This window comes from Manis pentadactyla, chromosome 2 (genome assembly GCF_030020395.1).
Source record: "Manis pentadactyla isolate mManPen7 chromosome 2, mManPen7.hap1, whole genome shotgun sequence".
Lineage (NCBI taxonomy): Eukaryota > Metazoa > Chordata > Mammalia > Pholidota > Manidae > Manis > Manis pentadactyla.
Genome location: NC_080020.1, coordinates 109,001,895 through 109,017,930, shown reverse-complemented (window position 1 = coordinate 109,017,930; position 16,036 = coordinate 109,001,895). Strand labels below are relative to the sequence as shown.

Genomic DNA, 16,036 nt, shown 5'->3' with positions numbered 1-16,036 from the left:
GTGTTAAGAATTTGTTCTAAGTCTAGTGTATTTTTTACAAAAATGGGTCTAAATTACTGGACTCATGAAATTTTAACTTGGAGAATATTCTAGATACCTTATTGGATTACATACATTATAATTGACATCTACAAGAAGGCTTTGTTTTGTCTGGAGTTAATATTTTGTCCTGTTTTTCACTTGCCTACGTTTCTATGTACTTATAAACTCAAACTACCAATTGTTTAAAATCTTCTCTGAAGACATTGAAATGCAGGTGTGTTAACAGGTAGGTGCTAATAGTCGTATTTTTACTTGCTTAGTTTTCTATGTACTTGTCATTGATTCAACCCAAACCTCCACCAATTGTCTAAAATCTCTCAAAGCTTTGTAACACATGATGTGTATATTATCAGTTTGTTCTTGAACATGATTCCTAGAGCTTTCTTACTGCTCCAATTGTTTGCCTTCTACACGTCTCAGAATTATCACCCAAGAATCCCCCTTCACCACCTTCTAGGAGATTCCCTTTACCTTTCTCTTTTGTTGGATTTATTTCCTGCATACCATGATTTCCCTTTTTGTTTTTTCTCCTTCATTATGATGGAACATATCCCACCAGTAGTTTTATGAGAAAGGCTCAGGGAAGTAAATTTTTCTGAGAGCCTATATGTTTGATAATACCTCTATTCTACCCTTACAATGTATAATTTGGATAATTTAAAGTTTGAAAAGAATTTCCTTGAGAATTTTGAAGGCATTGCTCCATTGTCTTCTAACTTCCTTTTTTAAGTTTATTGAAGTATAATTTACATAGAATAAAATTCACCTTTTCTAGGTGTAGAATCCAATGTTTTGAAAAATGTGTAGTTGTGTAACTATCACAATCAAGATATAGAATACTTTCATCACCCAAAAAGATCCCTTGTGCCCTTTTGACTTGTGCACATAATTTTGCCTTTCTCAGAATGACACATAAGCCTTTTGCATCCAGTTTCTTTCACTTAGTACAACCCTTTCGAGATTCATCCATGTTGTTGGCATGTCAGTATCTTGTTTTGTTGCCTAGTATTCCATTGTGTGGATATACCAAATTTGTTTATCCATTCTCTAGCTTATGGCATTTTGAGTTGTTTCTAGCTCTCAGAGCAGAAATATAGCCTGCTATAAATATTTACTTACAAGTCTGCATTTCCATTTCTTTTGCATAAATACCCAAGACTGGGTGGGATTGCTGGGTTTGTAAGGTAGGTATATGTTCAACTGTAACAGCCAAATTGTTTTCTAAGTGGCCATACCATTTTGCATTTCCACCAGTGATGAATGAGCATTTCAATTGCTCCTTGTTAGCACGCTGTTCTGTAGTTTTGTTTTTCTTTGAGCCTTTTGCAGTTGTGTGCTATGCCACTGAGGTTTTAATTTGCATTTCCCTGATGTCTAATGAAGTTACCTTTTCACATATTTGCCATGCATATTTACTCTTTGGTGAACTGTCTTTTCAGATCTTTTGCCCAGTTAAAAAATTGGACAATCTTATTTATTCTAAAAACAAGTAATTTATCAAGTACGTTTTGCATATCCAAGTTTGTGCCTTGTCTGTTTCTCTATTGTGCTTTTTGGAGAACAGAAATGTTTTGATGAAATGCAACTTACCAATTTTTTCTTGTATAAACTGTGCTTTTTATGACATATTATCTAAGAAATCCTTGCCTAACCCTTTCACAAAGATAGTAACTTTTGTGTGTTTGAATTTTACCTATATACTTACATGGTGAATACAGCATCATTTTTGATGAAGACAACTTTACTAGATGATCACTCAACCCCAAAACACTAAGCTTCTTGTTGAGGTTTGCACCTTACCCAGTAGGGTAACTACCAGCAACATATAGCTATTGTGCATTTGAAATGTGACTAATTTGGCATCTGAATTGAGATATGCTTTAAGTACAGAATACACACTGTATTTTGAAGACTTAGTATGAAAAAAACTCAGTAATTTTTGTACTGATTACATGGCAAATATGTTGGACATACTGTTTAAATAAAATACATTATTAAAATTATTTTTTTTTAAAATGTGGCTACTAGAAAATTTAAAGCTATGTGGTTCGTGTTTGTGGCTCACATGTTCCTACTAGACAATGCTTGTCTAGCACAGTTTACAATAATTTCTATTAGCCCAGTCAGCACAGATTTTACAGGTTGAATCTGACAGAGCTCTAAGCTGCATCAAAGTGATTATTGGTGAACTTCAGAGTCCTGTGATTTCTCCATGGCTAAGCTCTCACAGTATGGGGGGCTTTCCTAGTGCCAGACCCTTGCAGTCTTGGCTTCTCCAGGTATCAGGTCTCTGACATATGCACTGGCAAGAGGCACCTACTAACCAGTAACTTCCCCCAGAGCCCAGCCAGGCAGTTTCTCAGAGGAACGCTGTCAGGCAGGGCACCTCCTCATGAATGGCATCCCCAGTGGCATTCCCCTGGTGGCTTCTAGCAAGTCCGAGCAAGATACGTTAACATCCTATGAACTTTGCCATACCTTCTCCAACATCTGAATCTCAGCTCCAGAGGTGGGGAGGCCTTTTCCTTGGGTGTTCTGTCTCAACTCTAGGGGTAGTGGCTGCTCCTTATTTCTGCTCTTCCTATATTCTATGTTTCCTGTTTAAATAATTACACAATTTCTCTTCTCTTCATTGAACCCTGATATACCAACTATTTGCATTAGATGTTTATATTCTGCATGTCATTCTAGGTACTTATATAATAAACTACCATCTTTTAGGGCAGTAACAAGTCTGCAAATAAATGCCTGTCCATGCTTTTATCTACATAGATTTTAGCATTGACCCAAACTCAAGACATTGAAAAAACCCAGAAGGCAGAATGTGATACTGTCTTTGAGTGACCTATTTGAACTTTTAAGAGTTGTCTCTTTGACTAATATGGAATTTATTCAAAATTTAAAACTGTTCAAAAATGTAAACCTATTGAGAATTTTACTCCATAATATATTCTCCTACAGGACTCTTTTGTGGGGGAGGGGAACAGGAAAGGATGGACTTGCTCTGATCAAGATTGGAAATGGCTTGCTATTGCCTTTTAAGCAAGTTAAACCCAATGCTAAAATTATGTATGTGAAATGATACCTTAGAGCTCTGTACTTTGCGATGTATAATTAGCACTGTGGTTCCAGAGTCAGGCCATAGATGAGCAAGGATTCCACTTAATGAAGCCACATTCGCTACAGAAGTAATCTTACATTGTATAGTATCTATTAAAGTAATGCTTTCCAATAACTTACTAGTGAGAATCTTTATTACCGGCAAAAGAAAACATACCTTTAACAAATCTCTGCCTTAGTTTCTTCCTCTCCAAAATAAAGTTGCATTACACCATCTCAAGTGTTTTACAGCTGCAAAAGCACTGTGCTACCTCATAGGAATATATTCTTAGAGGTTTCTCTCCCCAGAGCCAACCTTAATTGGAAGTACTTCTCTCTGAGGCTTCTTGCTTCCTCTCTTCTCCCTTAGGGAGCTGCTTCACTGCCGAGGGCTGCTTCTGTGACACAAGGACTGTAAACAGTTTCTGCCCTGCCTTCTTTACCACCTGGTGGCTGTACCACATGCTGCCAATTGTTTCTTTCTCCCATTTGCCCAGGATGGTTGTGTTCCTGAAATACCATTTGACACCTGGCATAAGACAATTTTGCTTACTCCTCAGACACCTTTACCACTTGCCCTTAAGGAAGCTGGACTTTCTCTGGTAACATTTTACCAGTTGTCTATTTAAAAAAAACTTTAACCTAAAGGAATTACTAATTTTCTCTATGTTAACACCTAGGACTCAAGTAATTTTCAACATTTTTAAGGGCAAAATGCTAGGTATTTACAAAGCTATATAAATTTAACACTATCAATAGGATTCTTATTGCCTCAGAAAACTACAATGACACACACACACTAACTCCCCAAAGAAAATATATCCAAGAACCTGATCACAGCTTTCAGAATCCTCAGCTAGATCAAAGATATAGAAGGGTTATAAGAGATTGAATAATTTTTTTCAAGTGTTTTTAGTACTTTAAATCCAGCTTTCTTGGGGAAAAAAGGGGTTACTACCTTCTAGTTCTCAACCTGGTGAAGGACTTCAAAGGCACTAGAGAGCTTCAAAATGCTGCCTACCACTGTTTTGGTCAATTTCCAGGAGAGGACTGCTGCCAAGAAATCTCTCTGCACTTCTGAATTTGTTCAAGCCCAGGATGTGGGAATGTTTCCTGTGGACCAGATGTGGGCCACTCAGGAAAGAGAAGACAGCATGGGATAATTTTGCATCCTGCCAAGAGGGTCCTCTGAAGCAGAGAAAACCTCTGGAGAAAGTGGCCAGATACTAGGGGTTAGAAAGGAGTCACAAAAGTCTATACTTTGAATTGAGATGGGACCTCTGCAAGGAACCTCCAAAGAGGTCATACACATGCCCCAGAGAAAAAAATTCATCTGCTAGGTTCAGGAATTATGAATCCACCCCATCCCCTCACACCTCCTTCCTCCTCCTAGCCACCCTTTAAACCACGCTGAGGAGTGAAACTGCAGCTCATAAGCTGCAGAGATGTGCAGGAAGAAAGCTGAGATCAGAGGGGGTCATGCCCCCTTCTCCACTGTTGGCTTCCATTCCAAAGGAAGCCCAAGCTGCAAGAAGTGAGTCAAGGTTAACTACCTTTAAGTTATGACTATTACATGGGACTGGACCTTTTACTTATTGAAATAAAAATTTTACATTAATCATGACTGGAAAACGTATTTTATTATCTGTGAGTGACCTAAAAATACATGGCTCAGACCAAGTCTTTATCCTGGGGCACTGGAGCATAATCCCACTGTACAAAGATATGGACACAAAACTTAAGTTAGTTATGTTTTTATCTCAATCCACATATGCCTGTTCTACAGACGACTTGCATAGATAGTTGAATACCATTTTTTCATTGTTATTTTCCTTAAAACACGTTATCTCTACCTTACTATACAAGAAAGTTTTTGCTTCAGATTCCATTCTTGGTTCTCGAGGTTATTGATAGTCTCTGCCCTATCCTTCTCCCAGATGATGATTCAAGCTACCTTGTGTTTTGAGGGAAAAAAACAAAAAGATAGAATCCATATGTGAGAAAAATCTTTCTCTGAAACAAAGTTCTTAACATCATTCTTTGAAGGATTACTGTGCTTTTCTTAACATGAATATATAGTATTACAGTTTTGGCTAATTACAGCCAGGTTGTTTTGCAACCCAGAACACAAAAAAGGGGGAATACAATTGCTGCCTGAATGGCTGCTGTCTTTGGAGGGGTGGCTCCCTATCATTAGCTTCCTGATTGTCTGTCACATTCACTGTATCTTTGTCTTTACGGCACTTACTGCTACCTAAAATTGCTGTTTGTTCACTGTCATCCCGCCACACACACACGCCTATGTACCCACAGCTGAACTGCCAGAGCAGCACCCTTTGTCTTTTCACTTACTCTCTTGTGGGCATAGAACTGCTTCACACACATAGCAGCTGACTAAATTTGGTTCATGAAAAGGGACACTGTATCAACAAAAATGAAAAAACAACCATAGAATATCTTTTGTTTTTTAAAGTAAGCTCTCTATTCACTGTCTGATCTCCCCTAGACCCCTAGAAAACTGGCTTCATTCTTGATACTCTACTGAAACAAGGCTTTTGGAAGGAAAACACAAACCTCAATTTTGCCAAATCCTTTATTTAAAATCTTCATTTTTGACCTGAGCCACATTATGACTGAATGCCCCCTGAAAGTTATCTCCTTTCTTGGTCTGTGTGACTCAACCATCCTAGTTCCTGGGCTTAACTCTACAACCACTGATGTCACCTGTCAACCTCTACTGCATCTCTAACATAGCCCGGCACACATATGTGTACCATCATATATATTATGCTTGCTCATGTGAACCACTCTCCTCTTAACTCCTATGGACATCTCCCCAAATCTTTTGAGTGTCTCTAAATTGTCTTCTTGAGTTTGTATATTTTCAAATAGATTCAACCATTACTGAGTCAAGGATATTGACTAAAGTTCATCAGTCAAGACTGCATTCTTTTGCCATTTCTAAATGCCCACCAGGTCTCACAATCACCCTGTATCATCACTATTCTAACCCTTAAAGTCACTTCCCTTTCACAACTCTGTTCATTACTTTCCAATGTAACTCTCTGGCCTGGGCTTCCCACTTCTGCCACCAGGTTTACATTACTCCTGGACACTTCCTCCTAGTCTCTCACAGGTATCTCAATAAACCAAGCTTTAGTATTTCACCCTCCACCCGCAACTGCCTCCGTTCTACATTTCCTCAGTCAATCCATCAACCACCTTCTTGCCTTAGCTGGAAACCTGCCAGCTAAGACCATCTTCCTGGTATTTTTGAGGCCCGCTGCATTATACAAAATTCTGTGTTTTTGTACATGGTCTCACGGAATCCTCACATAGCTTACAATACAGAAGGAAATGGAGGGGCCTGGAAGCTACTCCCCTCAATTCAAATTTCAGACATTCTCAGTAGAGACCAGCCCCACTGCCAGAACTTAGTCCATGCCCTCATGATTATCACATTAACTACTTAAGCAGCCACGGCCTGATTTCCCAGCTTGAAGACACATCTCATCCACACCACCTTCCATATTAATTGCTAATGAGAACTAATCATGTCACTATGTGCTTGAAACCTTCAATGACCTATCACTGCCTTCTGGCTAAAGTCCAAACTTGTTAACATGGTACTTGAGACCTTTTGTTATCTGATCACTGCTTACCCCTCCTACACTTTTCTCTGGCCAACATCCCACCATTTTCTTAACCTGACAAACCACAGTAGCTGTGATTAGAGGGCTGAGTAAACAGTATACAGGGGATGAGGCATTCCGTACACCTGGGTTTCAATTTCAAGTAACCACTGGTGACACCCATCTGGTACTGAGTGCTCTCCACCCAAGAAACACAAATTTCTTAGCTGTGTAGGTAAGTGAGCAACAAATGTCTGTCACATATACTTGTCACTGCACTGGCCCCAGTCATCTTGACAGATTGAGACCTGCTGCCCAAAACCTCAACTCTGATCCTCAGGACATCATGAGATGTGACATGAGCTTTCTGCAAACTAGGATTCAATGAGCCACTGAATCCACCTGTTAGCACTCTATTTCTGATTGTGTGAACCCAATGCCATCTTTCTCACAGCTTCTTCCTGGGTATTAACGTAACAAACTGTGACCAGAGCAACTTTGTATGGTCTTAAGTACCTTCATGGTCTATAAGGATACTTACTATTGTACAAGTCATTGAAATGTACTATACCAAGGGCCACAGGCACTGGTAAGGATTTTTTAAGCTCACCTTATACTCAATGAACACACAGCCCTTCCCCAATGCATCACTGCCCACCTGTCACCTTACCTTTATGCCAATTGCTTTCTCAGGCTCAGGATCCAGCAAATCTCACAGCTATTCTGGTCAGTGCCCACTTGCCTCAAAGGCTAACATTCACTCCACACTGTGCATTACTTGTCTTGTCTTAATAGGCTCCATCACTCACGAACCAAATATTAGTAACACAGGAAGATTTAAGAAAAATCTTGATTAGATTTCTTTTCTCTCAAGCCAAAATACTCTAAAATTGCTGCTTTGGGAGATCAAAATCATTTTTGCAAAACTAACCCTAAATTAAGTTGTCCCCATTGTAAAAGACTCTCCATTTCGGAACTATGTCTGTGCTCACTAGTCTCTAAGTTACTATTAGTCTTCCAGATTACAAGTGAGCACAAACATAGGAAAAACCACACTAACAAACGGCAACTAGACTGCAGGAACCATGCTTTTTAAACTATGCACCCCCAAGTACCAAGTCATTATACTGAGTCTCATATACTAAAAGCCCAATGCAGATTTAGATCAAAAGGGGCTTTTGTTCAAGTGAGTTAAGAGCCAACAAAAGCAGGATGTAGGCGGGATTTAGCTACCATCTTGGGAAAGCACCCTAGGGTGCATAGAAGGTAACACTGGTGAGGCAACAAAGATACTGAAAACCCTTTCAAGATAAGGGCAAGGATGTTATACTAAATACAATGGGGAGCTACAAGTTGCACAACATAGCTTGGCTACCTTGCTATTTTATGCCGTTCCAATAATCTTCTCCCTCCTCTCAATCAGCAGTCCAGCAAAGTTGGCCTTGTCTCACTTTTAAAAAATGGCTGTAAACAAGAACCGCAAGAGTGGCAAAAGAATTTCACAGCCCTATAAAACAGGAAAAGCAATAATCATCCAGGTAAAGGCCACAAAAATTCTACCGGGGCCTTTATGTCATTGTCTCCTTTACTTGGGTTTATACCTGGATTTTCTTTACTTCCCATTCAGTACCCTTCATGTGGCCCCTACAAACTTTCTCTTAACCCTACTTAACATACCCAAACAGGTTTTCACTTCGCTGGCCACCTTAAACCTCACACACAGCCTACATACTAGGGGCCAAGCCTTTTGCATAGTAGAGTGACTTAAGCTCACTTTTCTAAAGTAGAATTCAACTCCTATCCTTCATGTTCACAGATACTCTAAGCCTTAACATACCACTCCCCAAAACCAACAGACTTTAGCTGATGACTGCTGCTAGTATTAAAAGCTATGTACTTCTATTTACATTTAAAAAAATCCACTTATGCACACGAACTGTGCTGTGTTAACTCTTACTCTATTTTTTACCATCACCTTCGACTGTTGTCTGCATGAAGAATCTGGAATTCTGCTTGTTTCTCATTTTCTTAAGCAGCACCACAACCAATTCAAAAGTTTGTGTTCTGAAACAGTCACTGAACAAGTAAATCTGGTATTATGCAGCCCCATTCCCAAACCTACAGTGATTCACTGTAGGTTTAATACAAACCTATTAAAAGTACCTTAGGCACACCAGTTATTTTTTTAAAACCAGAACATTTATTGTGTGACTAGTCACTGAAATCCTTAAGATGAACTGGATGCTGCAACAGCTGCCCTCTTGGGTTTAGGTGTTGTTCCTTCACGGAATCCATGCCTGCATCACGTTAAAAACAAGAACCGTTACTTTAGCGACCTTATTATATACATTTTTTGTTAAAGCAGATTTTAATAAGCTTATCTCAGTTAGATGATGAAATCAGTATTGAATTCATATGTTCAGACATTTATTTTTTCAACATCACGGATAAGCTGCAACATTTAATTGCTTCTTTCTGCTTCAATATATACATTTAAGAGATAAAGTTAACTGCCACGGAAGAAAAAAACCTCAATTAATTTTGTTGTACCAAAAACTGGGCTAGTATTTCTCCAGTGCTTAAGAGACCTAACTTATTTGTGAAAAAGCGTCCAGGCTATGAAGCAAATATCCTAACTACTTTAGCCAAGGAAAAACAACAATCATGTTCAATGGCACAGATCTTCTAACCTGCTTAACGATACATTTTAACTCTTAAAGTCTTACCTACTGTAAGTACTGTTATCCCTTTAGACTCTCGTGAATGAGGCACAGAAAAGTTAAGCCTGGCTTCAGTCCATGCTCTTATCTCTTACATTATACCAGCATATCACTCAACATAAGCCCATAACTGTATAACAGTTTTCAATACAAAGGTTACCTCAGCACACGAACTCAAACCTAAGCATGTTTTGTTTACAATGCCCCCCAAACTGCCTTGTGAGCTTTTCAAATTATAAAATATGGAACTGAGAAGGCAGGAGGCAGGGTTTTTGCTATCCTTCTTACAATGCACAAGACACTGGTCTCCCCCACTCTCCCAAAGGTCTAAGTTGAGACTTAAAATGCTCCTCAAAAGCTCTGAAAATGCAGTTTCTCTGGTAAGTCTAGGTCAGGGCTGAAATTCTGTATTTCTAACAACTCTAAGGCCTAACTTTAAGTAATAAGATCATTAAGTATCTTTCTATACAAATGCAACAGCAAGCTGTAAGTTTTCTACAGAATTTCCCAAAGCCACAAACTAAAACCCTGACCCCAGACCTCATTCGCATACCACTGTCTTGACAAATTTTACTAATAAAATGAGATGTAGGTATTACCAACTTTATTACATTTTGGGGGGATTTAGCTCAAGCCTAGCACAAAATGTTTATAGCTCATACTGTTCATTGAAAGATCAATAAAATCTAGACTGATTTGAAGGTTAGTGGCAGAAAAAATAATGTTCCATCCCCATGAAACCAGGATAATACCCTTAGTTTTACACGAGTAAATCAAGCTCATAAAACCAATTACAATCAAAACAAAAACTGTACCTGAATCTGCGGTATACAATTTTCAGGTGCCTCATTCTACCAGTCCCAGTGGTATTTCGTCTTTTCGCCTTGGCACTCCAATTATCTAAAACATGAAGTCGAGTAAGGTTCTAAATGGTTTTTTTCCACACATTTTGCAGGCATTGTTGATCAATATACTTAGGAGTGCCTGCCTTTGGTTTTAAATCCAATATACTGGCTTACAGATGCAATTTTATATTAAGCACCAAGTAATTTCTAAAGCCATGAAATATACAATGCAAACAGGACATTATTTTTAACTTCAAGATCCACTCCAATGGGCCTGAAAATCATTTAACTTACACTTTCTCTTTCTCTTGGCAGGGTAGCCACATTTGCCACAAGTCGACTTCTGAAGGTGATAGGCCTTCGAGCCACAACGGCGGCACAGCGTGTGCGTCTTATTGCGACGCTTTCCAAACGATGACGTTCCTTTCGTCTACACAGTAAGGGGATAAACAATTTTGAAACCTAGTAATTACCATACATACTCTCATTCTTTCAGGAAAAAACAACTACTAAGATTTAAGGATAAAGAGGCCGAAACTGTGGGTGGCTTTTAACTTCTCCTAAGTGCTAAATCTGAACCCACTGCCTACATTTCACATTATCTACACCCTTCAGCAAGAGCTGTTTTTAAATCTATTAGAGGAAAAAAAAAAGGGCATACAGCGAAAAGACGAAATAATGTGGCTTTCCTACGTACTCCTACTTCAAAACCTAGGGGCTCCTGCCAGGCATCAGTAAATTCCTTTGCTTACACTAAAGTCAAACACTCCCAAATGACTCTTCCTCCCTCGGTTCCCATCCGAACGCAGGGGTGCGCAGGCTCCCCATCAGGCTGAGTCAAGGAACCTACAGCGGTGCCAGCTCCACGGCTGCAGGCTCGGCACCCTTAAGTACAGTTAAGAGCCCATTCTTCCGACTTTTGAAGGCCCCTTTCCTGCCCACCCGCTCTCCTTTATCAAGTACCTTGCCAGCTCCTCACGGATGGCAGGGAGCTCAGCGCAGAAAAAGAAGATGAAAGGAGATTAAGAGACACCTTGATAACTACTCACCATACCGCTCCTAGCAGAGACCAAAGAGAGCGGAAGAGAAGGCACTTCCGCTATTTCGCTCTCAGAAGCTTCCGCTCAGGGAAGTGCTTCCGGCGGGGCGAGGTGCACCGCTCACAAACGTCCGTCGCCGCAGTGTGTGCGTGTGTGAGGTCGAGGGGAGGATCCGGAGCCAGACGGGGCCAATAGGGCTTTCAGTTTCAACAGCAGGCGGGCGGAGTTCACGGCTTCCGGGCGCCAAAGGGGCGTGGTCCCGCCACACCCAGTTTGGGTGAGAACTGCCCTTAGGCCTGAAAAAAGCTGCTGCTCCTCCTCCTGTCCTTTGCTCATTCTCAGTCGGAGCCGTGGCCCCGTTGCGGTTGCTGCTTCCTCAGCCAATGGAGAACCCGTGGTGTGAGGCTGTCCCGCCCGTGGGTACCCGTGCCGACTCAGCGTTCTCGCCGTGTGAAGGGGTCGGCGTGGCACTGGGATCCTGACCTGGGAGAAACTAGCATCTCCAGTTTCCTCACTCAGGCCGGAGGCTTTGGCTGACGCTAATTGACACCGAGAGGTCTTTGGGTAGCCAGGCTCCGAAAATTAAAAAAGAACGGCAAATAATGTTTTTTTCTAATTAGCAAATTAGAGGCAGATGTTTTGATTTCAATTTCATTGTGCCAAGGGGTCACGCGTGGAATTGTTCAATATAGTTTCCTTCACCCTAACATGAGGAAATAGGATTCAGCAAGCTTGCGGTAGGGCCTGGAAGTGTGTTCTTTAAGAACTTTCTAAATAGTTTTGAAACTAGTCGTTCCCAAATCTTGATAAACGCTCATTTAACTGCAACCTCTTACCCAATAAAAGCCCCATCCTCACAAAACAACATAAGAAAATATAAAAGCGTTTAAGAGTTTAAAAGGGAAAAATGATCCCAAGTAACTAGATAATGTGCTTATTGCCTAAGCAATCCCAGAATTCTTTACCTGTCGCATGTAAAACATTAGCAAAAGGATTTGACTAACTACTGGCGGAACTAGATGAGCTCCAGGAATCAGAGGTTTAATTTTGACAGGTTAATAGTAGGTTAGTGCCTAATAAATACTAGCTCTTTTCTAGGGGCTGGGAATAGAGAATGAGCAGGACATAGTGCTTGCCCTTATGAAAGCGGTAGGTAGGTGGTGAGGTGGACAATGAGAGGATAAAGAGGCCGACATTTGGGTGCGTGTACCAAACTGCAATTCAGACTTTATGGATTCCGTGCCATGTTAGTTTCCTATTGCTGCTCTAACAAGTTAACCACAAATTTAGTGGCTTAAAACAAAACAAATTAAATACAGTATAAAGTGTCATTACACAATAGGAATAAGTTCTAGAGATCTGTTGTACAATATTGTGCCTCTAGGTAATCCTTATTGTACATTTAAATCTGTTAAGAGGGTAGATCTCCTGTTAAACGTTTATTTCTTACCTTAACAGTTCTGGTCAGAAATCTGAGTTGGGTCTCACTGAGTCAAAATGTAGGGCTGTATTCCTTTCTTGGAGGCTGTAGTAGAGAATCTGTGTTTTTTTGTTTGTTTTCCCTTTTTCAGCTTCTAGAGGCTTCCAGCATTCCTTGGTGTATTGCCCGCTTTAAAGCCAGTAAGAGTTTTTCTCATGTCACGTTACCTTCCTGCCTCCCTCTTCTACTTTTAAGGCTCGATTAACTTAAACAAGGAGGCCTTTAGATTGAGATGGTTCTAATGCCCTGGCAGCATATGTAAGCAAATCAAAATCTAGGTCTGTAAATGCCTCAAGGTTATGAAACCAAAATGCTAAGGACAGCCCATCACAAACAGCTAACCAGGTTGTGGTAATTAGGACACTGGACATCCTTGGGGGCGGGGGGGTTGGGGGTCTTTAGTCTGCCTAGCACAGGTGTTAGGAGACATGAGATCAGTATAGAAAGAAAAGGACAAGTGGCAACCAATGAGGAGCCAAACAGTGTGACAGGCACTCTGTGGGAATCTCTTTTATTCCAGACACTCCCAGAATTGTAGACAACAGAGAATGTGAAATATTTTTCCTTCTCTTTCTGATGTGAAATGGCGTTAGTGTGCTTGATACCACACCATTGTAGCCCTGGTCAGGCAAGCACTTGGGTCTACAAATGCCTCTGAAGCCAGTTTAGAACCTTCAGACTCCTATCCAAATGCTAGATTTAGGTCAGGAGTTGTTCAACTTCTGAAACAGATGCTCTATGCTGTTACCCAGGCATTTGCCCCATGACATTTTGCCTTTTGGCACTGAATGATAGAGATTACATAAATTCTGTATCCATGGTTCTGATTAATTCATGTCTCATCCACCAGGACTTGGCACTAGACCTGCCTTTTATTCCCCTACAGTAAATGAGGTGAAACTACTGCTGACTTTTCTCTTAAAAATACTTAAATTCCTTAAATGCAAACACAATTATTATTCCTGGGTCATTGGATTTAATTGGAGTGATCTATCTTCAAATCTGCATCTTCTGGCCACCGGGCTTCCAGCTCATTTCATTTGTATTCTATGCAAATTAATGGTACTAAAGAATTGAATTTAACTTCCTTTTCTAAGTATAAATTTGGCTACTAAATATCCCACTTCTAGTTAACACTTTCCTTCCCATCAGCTTTGAAGTCTCCCAGGGCAGGATTTTTGAGGGAAGGGAGGGTGTTCAGGGTGCGACAATGGGGAGAAGATAGGGTTTGAGAAGCCTGTTAGTAGAATGCCTTAAGGACCTACCTGACCAAAACAAGATTGACAGACTTACTGATGTTGCCAATCAAGTTGCTAGTCTTAGGTGGGATGCAGCTCTTGAAACCCATACTTTTGAGACACGTCAAAACTCCTATCTAAAATTAATTTTTATTGTCAGATGAGGACACTCTTACTCTTTTTCAACCTCATGGAGAGCAGAATTGAATTATTCATCATCTTTGGTTCCTAATACATCCTCAGCATTAGTCCGTGCTTGGCCTGCTTTTATTTACATATTTAATTACCTTTAATAATATAATAAGCACTTATAAACTTATCTGTGGGTGATATCCTCTGTCTAACTCCATAATCTCCTTGTTCCCTCATCCATCTCATCCGCAGCCTCCCCCTATGTAGGTATCCACCATTCTGAATTTCATGTTCATCATTTCCTTACTTTTTGTTTTGTATCATGTTAATGACTCCATCTATATTCCTAAAACATATGCATGTATGTGTACATTTAAGTTATTTTCAACATTTAAAAAGTATCATGCTATATATAATCTTTTGGGAGTTAATGTTTTCCCTTAATATTGTTATGATTTCTCTATATTGTTATGAGTCACTGAAATCCATTCTTTTTGCATAGTGTGTATTATGTTACATGAAATACTGCAGTTTATTCATCTAGTATCCTGTTGATAGTTATTTAGATTGTTTTCAGGTTCTATGTAACTATAAATAAACACCAACTAGTTTCTTAAAAAAATCTGCTAATGAATAAAAAAATTAAAAATTTAAAATAAATAGTAATGTTTAAAGTAGTAGTATGAACCCTTCTGGTATCATATACCAGAGATAACCATTGTTAGAACTGGGGTATCCCATTCATGACTGTCTTCTTTTAAATATAATGTATATCTATATACACATATTTGTACACTACACACATAGTATTTTAATCCAAAGTGGGATCTATAACTTGCTGTTTTCCCTAACAACATGTATAGATTTACTTCACTCTTTTTACTGCTTTTTGGTGTTTCATTGTTGATGTGTCAACATTTATTCCACAAATCCTCAACTTATACAAAGCTTGGTCATTTCAATGTTCTGCTACTATAAACAGTGTTGTAATGCAGATTCTTGCACATATGTCTTTGGGTATTTGTTTATTACCTTAAGAGAATTGCTTGAATTGCTGAACTGAAAGGCATGAGTTTTCAGTTTTGTGTTTCAGCATTTATATATTTAGTGCTGCATATTGCCCAGTTTCTCTCTAGAAAGTTAATCAATTCAAGTTCTTATCACAGATAGAGCTCAGAGCAGGGAATACATGGGCCAATCTGCAACTCAAGAGAGACATCTCAGAGGAGTTAATCCTGGGGCCGAGTCCTGATGAGACTAAATCAAGTCATCAGTAGGTTGCCATCCATAGATCATTCTGTTTCTATGGGAATTGTTTGCCTTCCTTGTTATCTGTGGTGCATGCCGCAGCTCACTAAATCTAAACCAAGATCTGTTTCTTGTTATCTCTAACCCCTCATTGCCTGGCGACAGGGATGACTTGCCCCAGCAACCTGGGGGCAATTACATTCCTTCATGTTAATCATTGTGTCTAGAAACTTGTTAACCCACTCTAGAATGTGATGCCTGATCAATAAATATGAGAGGTGCCTTTCCAGCACCACTCTTGAGCTGGTATGCCTTGAGTACCCTGGCTGGCCTACTCAGGTCTTCGATATCTCATCGCGTCACCTCCTTTATCTGCAGGTCGGAGATGGGGAGGAGGCCAACAAGTGGCACCCAAACAGGGACCTGAAAGACGGTCGAAACTCAGGGCAGAGAACCTCCGCTTGGCGGCACTTGCAATTCAAGGGTGGGGAAAAAACTCCGAAGATCATCGATCCATTAAGATTCCTGGGAAAGCATACGTAGGGAACAGGATTGAGACG

At 40.0% G+C, this 16,036-nt stretch overlaps 1 protein-coding gene and 1 non-coding gene across 2 annotated transcripts; both read right to left on the bottom strand.

Annotated features, from left to right (window-relative positions):
* Positions 1-8,950: 8,950 nt before the first annotated feature.
* Positions 8,951-11,412, bottom strand: RPL37 (ribosomal protein L37). The gene is made up of 4 exons (XM_036910869.2): positions 11,388-11,412; positions 10,633-10,768; positions 10,309-10,393; positions 8,951-9,070 (listed from the first exon to the last, which is right to left on the bottom strand). Exons 1-4 carry the CDS (start codon positions 11,388-11,390, stop codon positions 9,001-9,003), a joined length of 294 nt encoding a protein of 97 aa, XP_036766764.1. The 5' UTR covers positions 11,391-11,412; the 3' UTR covers positions 8,951-9,000.
* On the bottom strand, positions 9,148-9,227 carry LOC118925249 (small nucleolar RNA SNORD72). Its single transcript, XR_005029961.1, has one exon. It is a non-coding gene; the product is annotated as a small nucleolar RNA SNORD72 (small nucleolar RNA).
* Positions 11,413-16,036: the final 4,624 nt, after the last annotated feature.

Bases quoted from the DNA above. Each gene is read 5' to 3' on its own strand.
- RPL37 (XM_036910869.2), bottom strand. The intron at 10,394-10,632 runs GTAAGTTAAATG...TTCATGTTTTAG, and splicing joins TGCCAAGAGAAAGAGAAAGT to ATAATTGGAGTGCCAAGGCG. The intron at 9,071-10,308 runs GTACAGTTTTTG...AACGTGATGCAG, and splicing joins ATTGTATACCGCAGATTCAG to GCATGGATTCCGTGAAGGAA.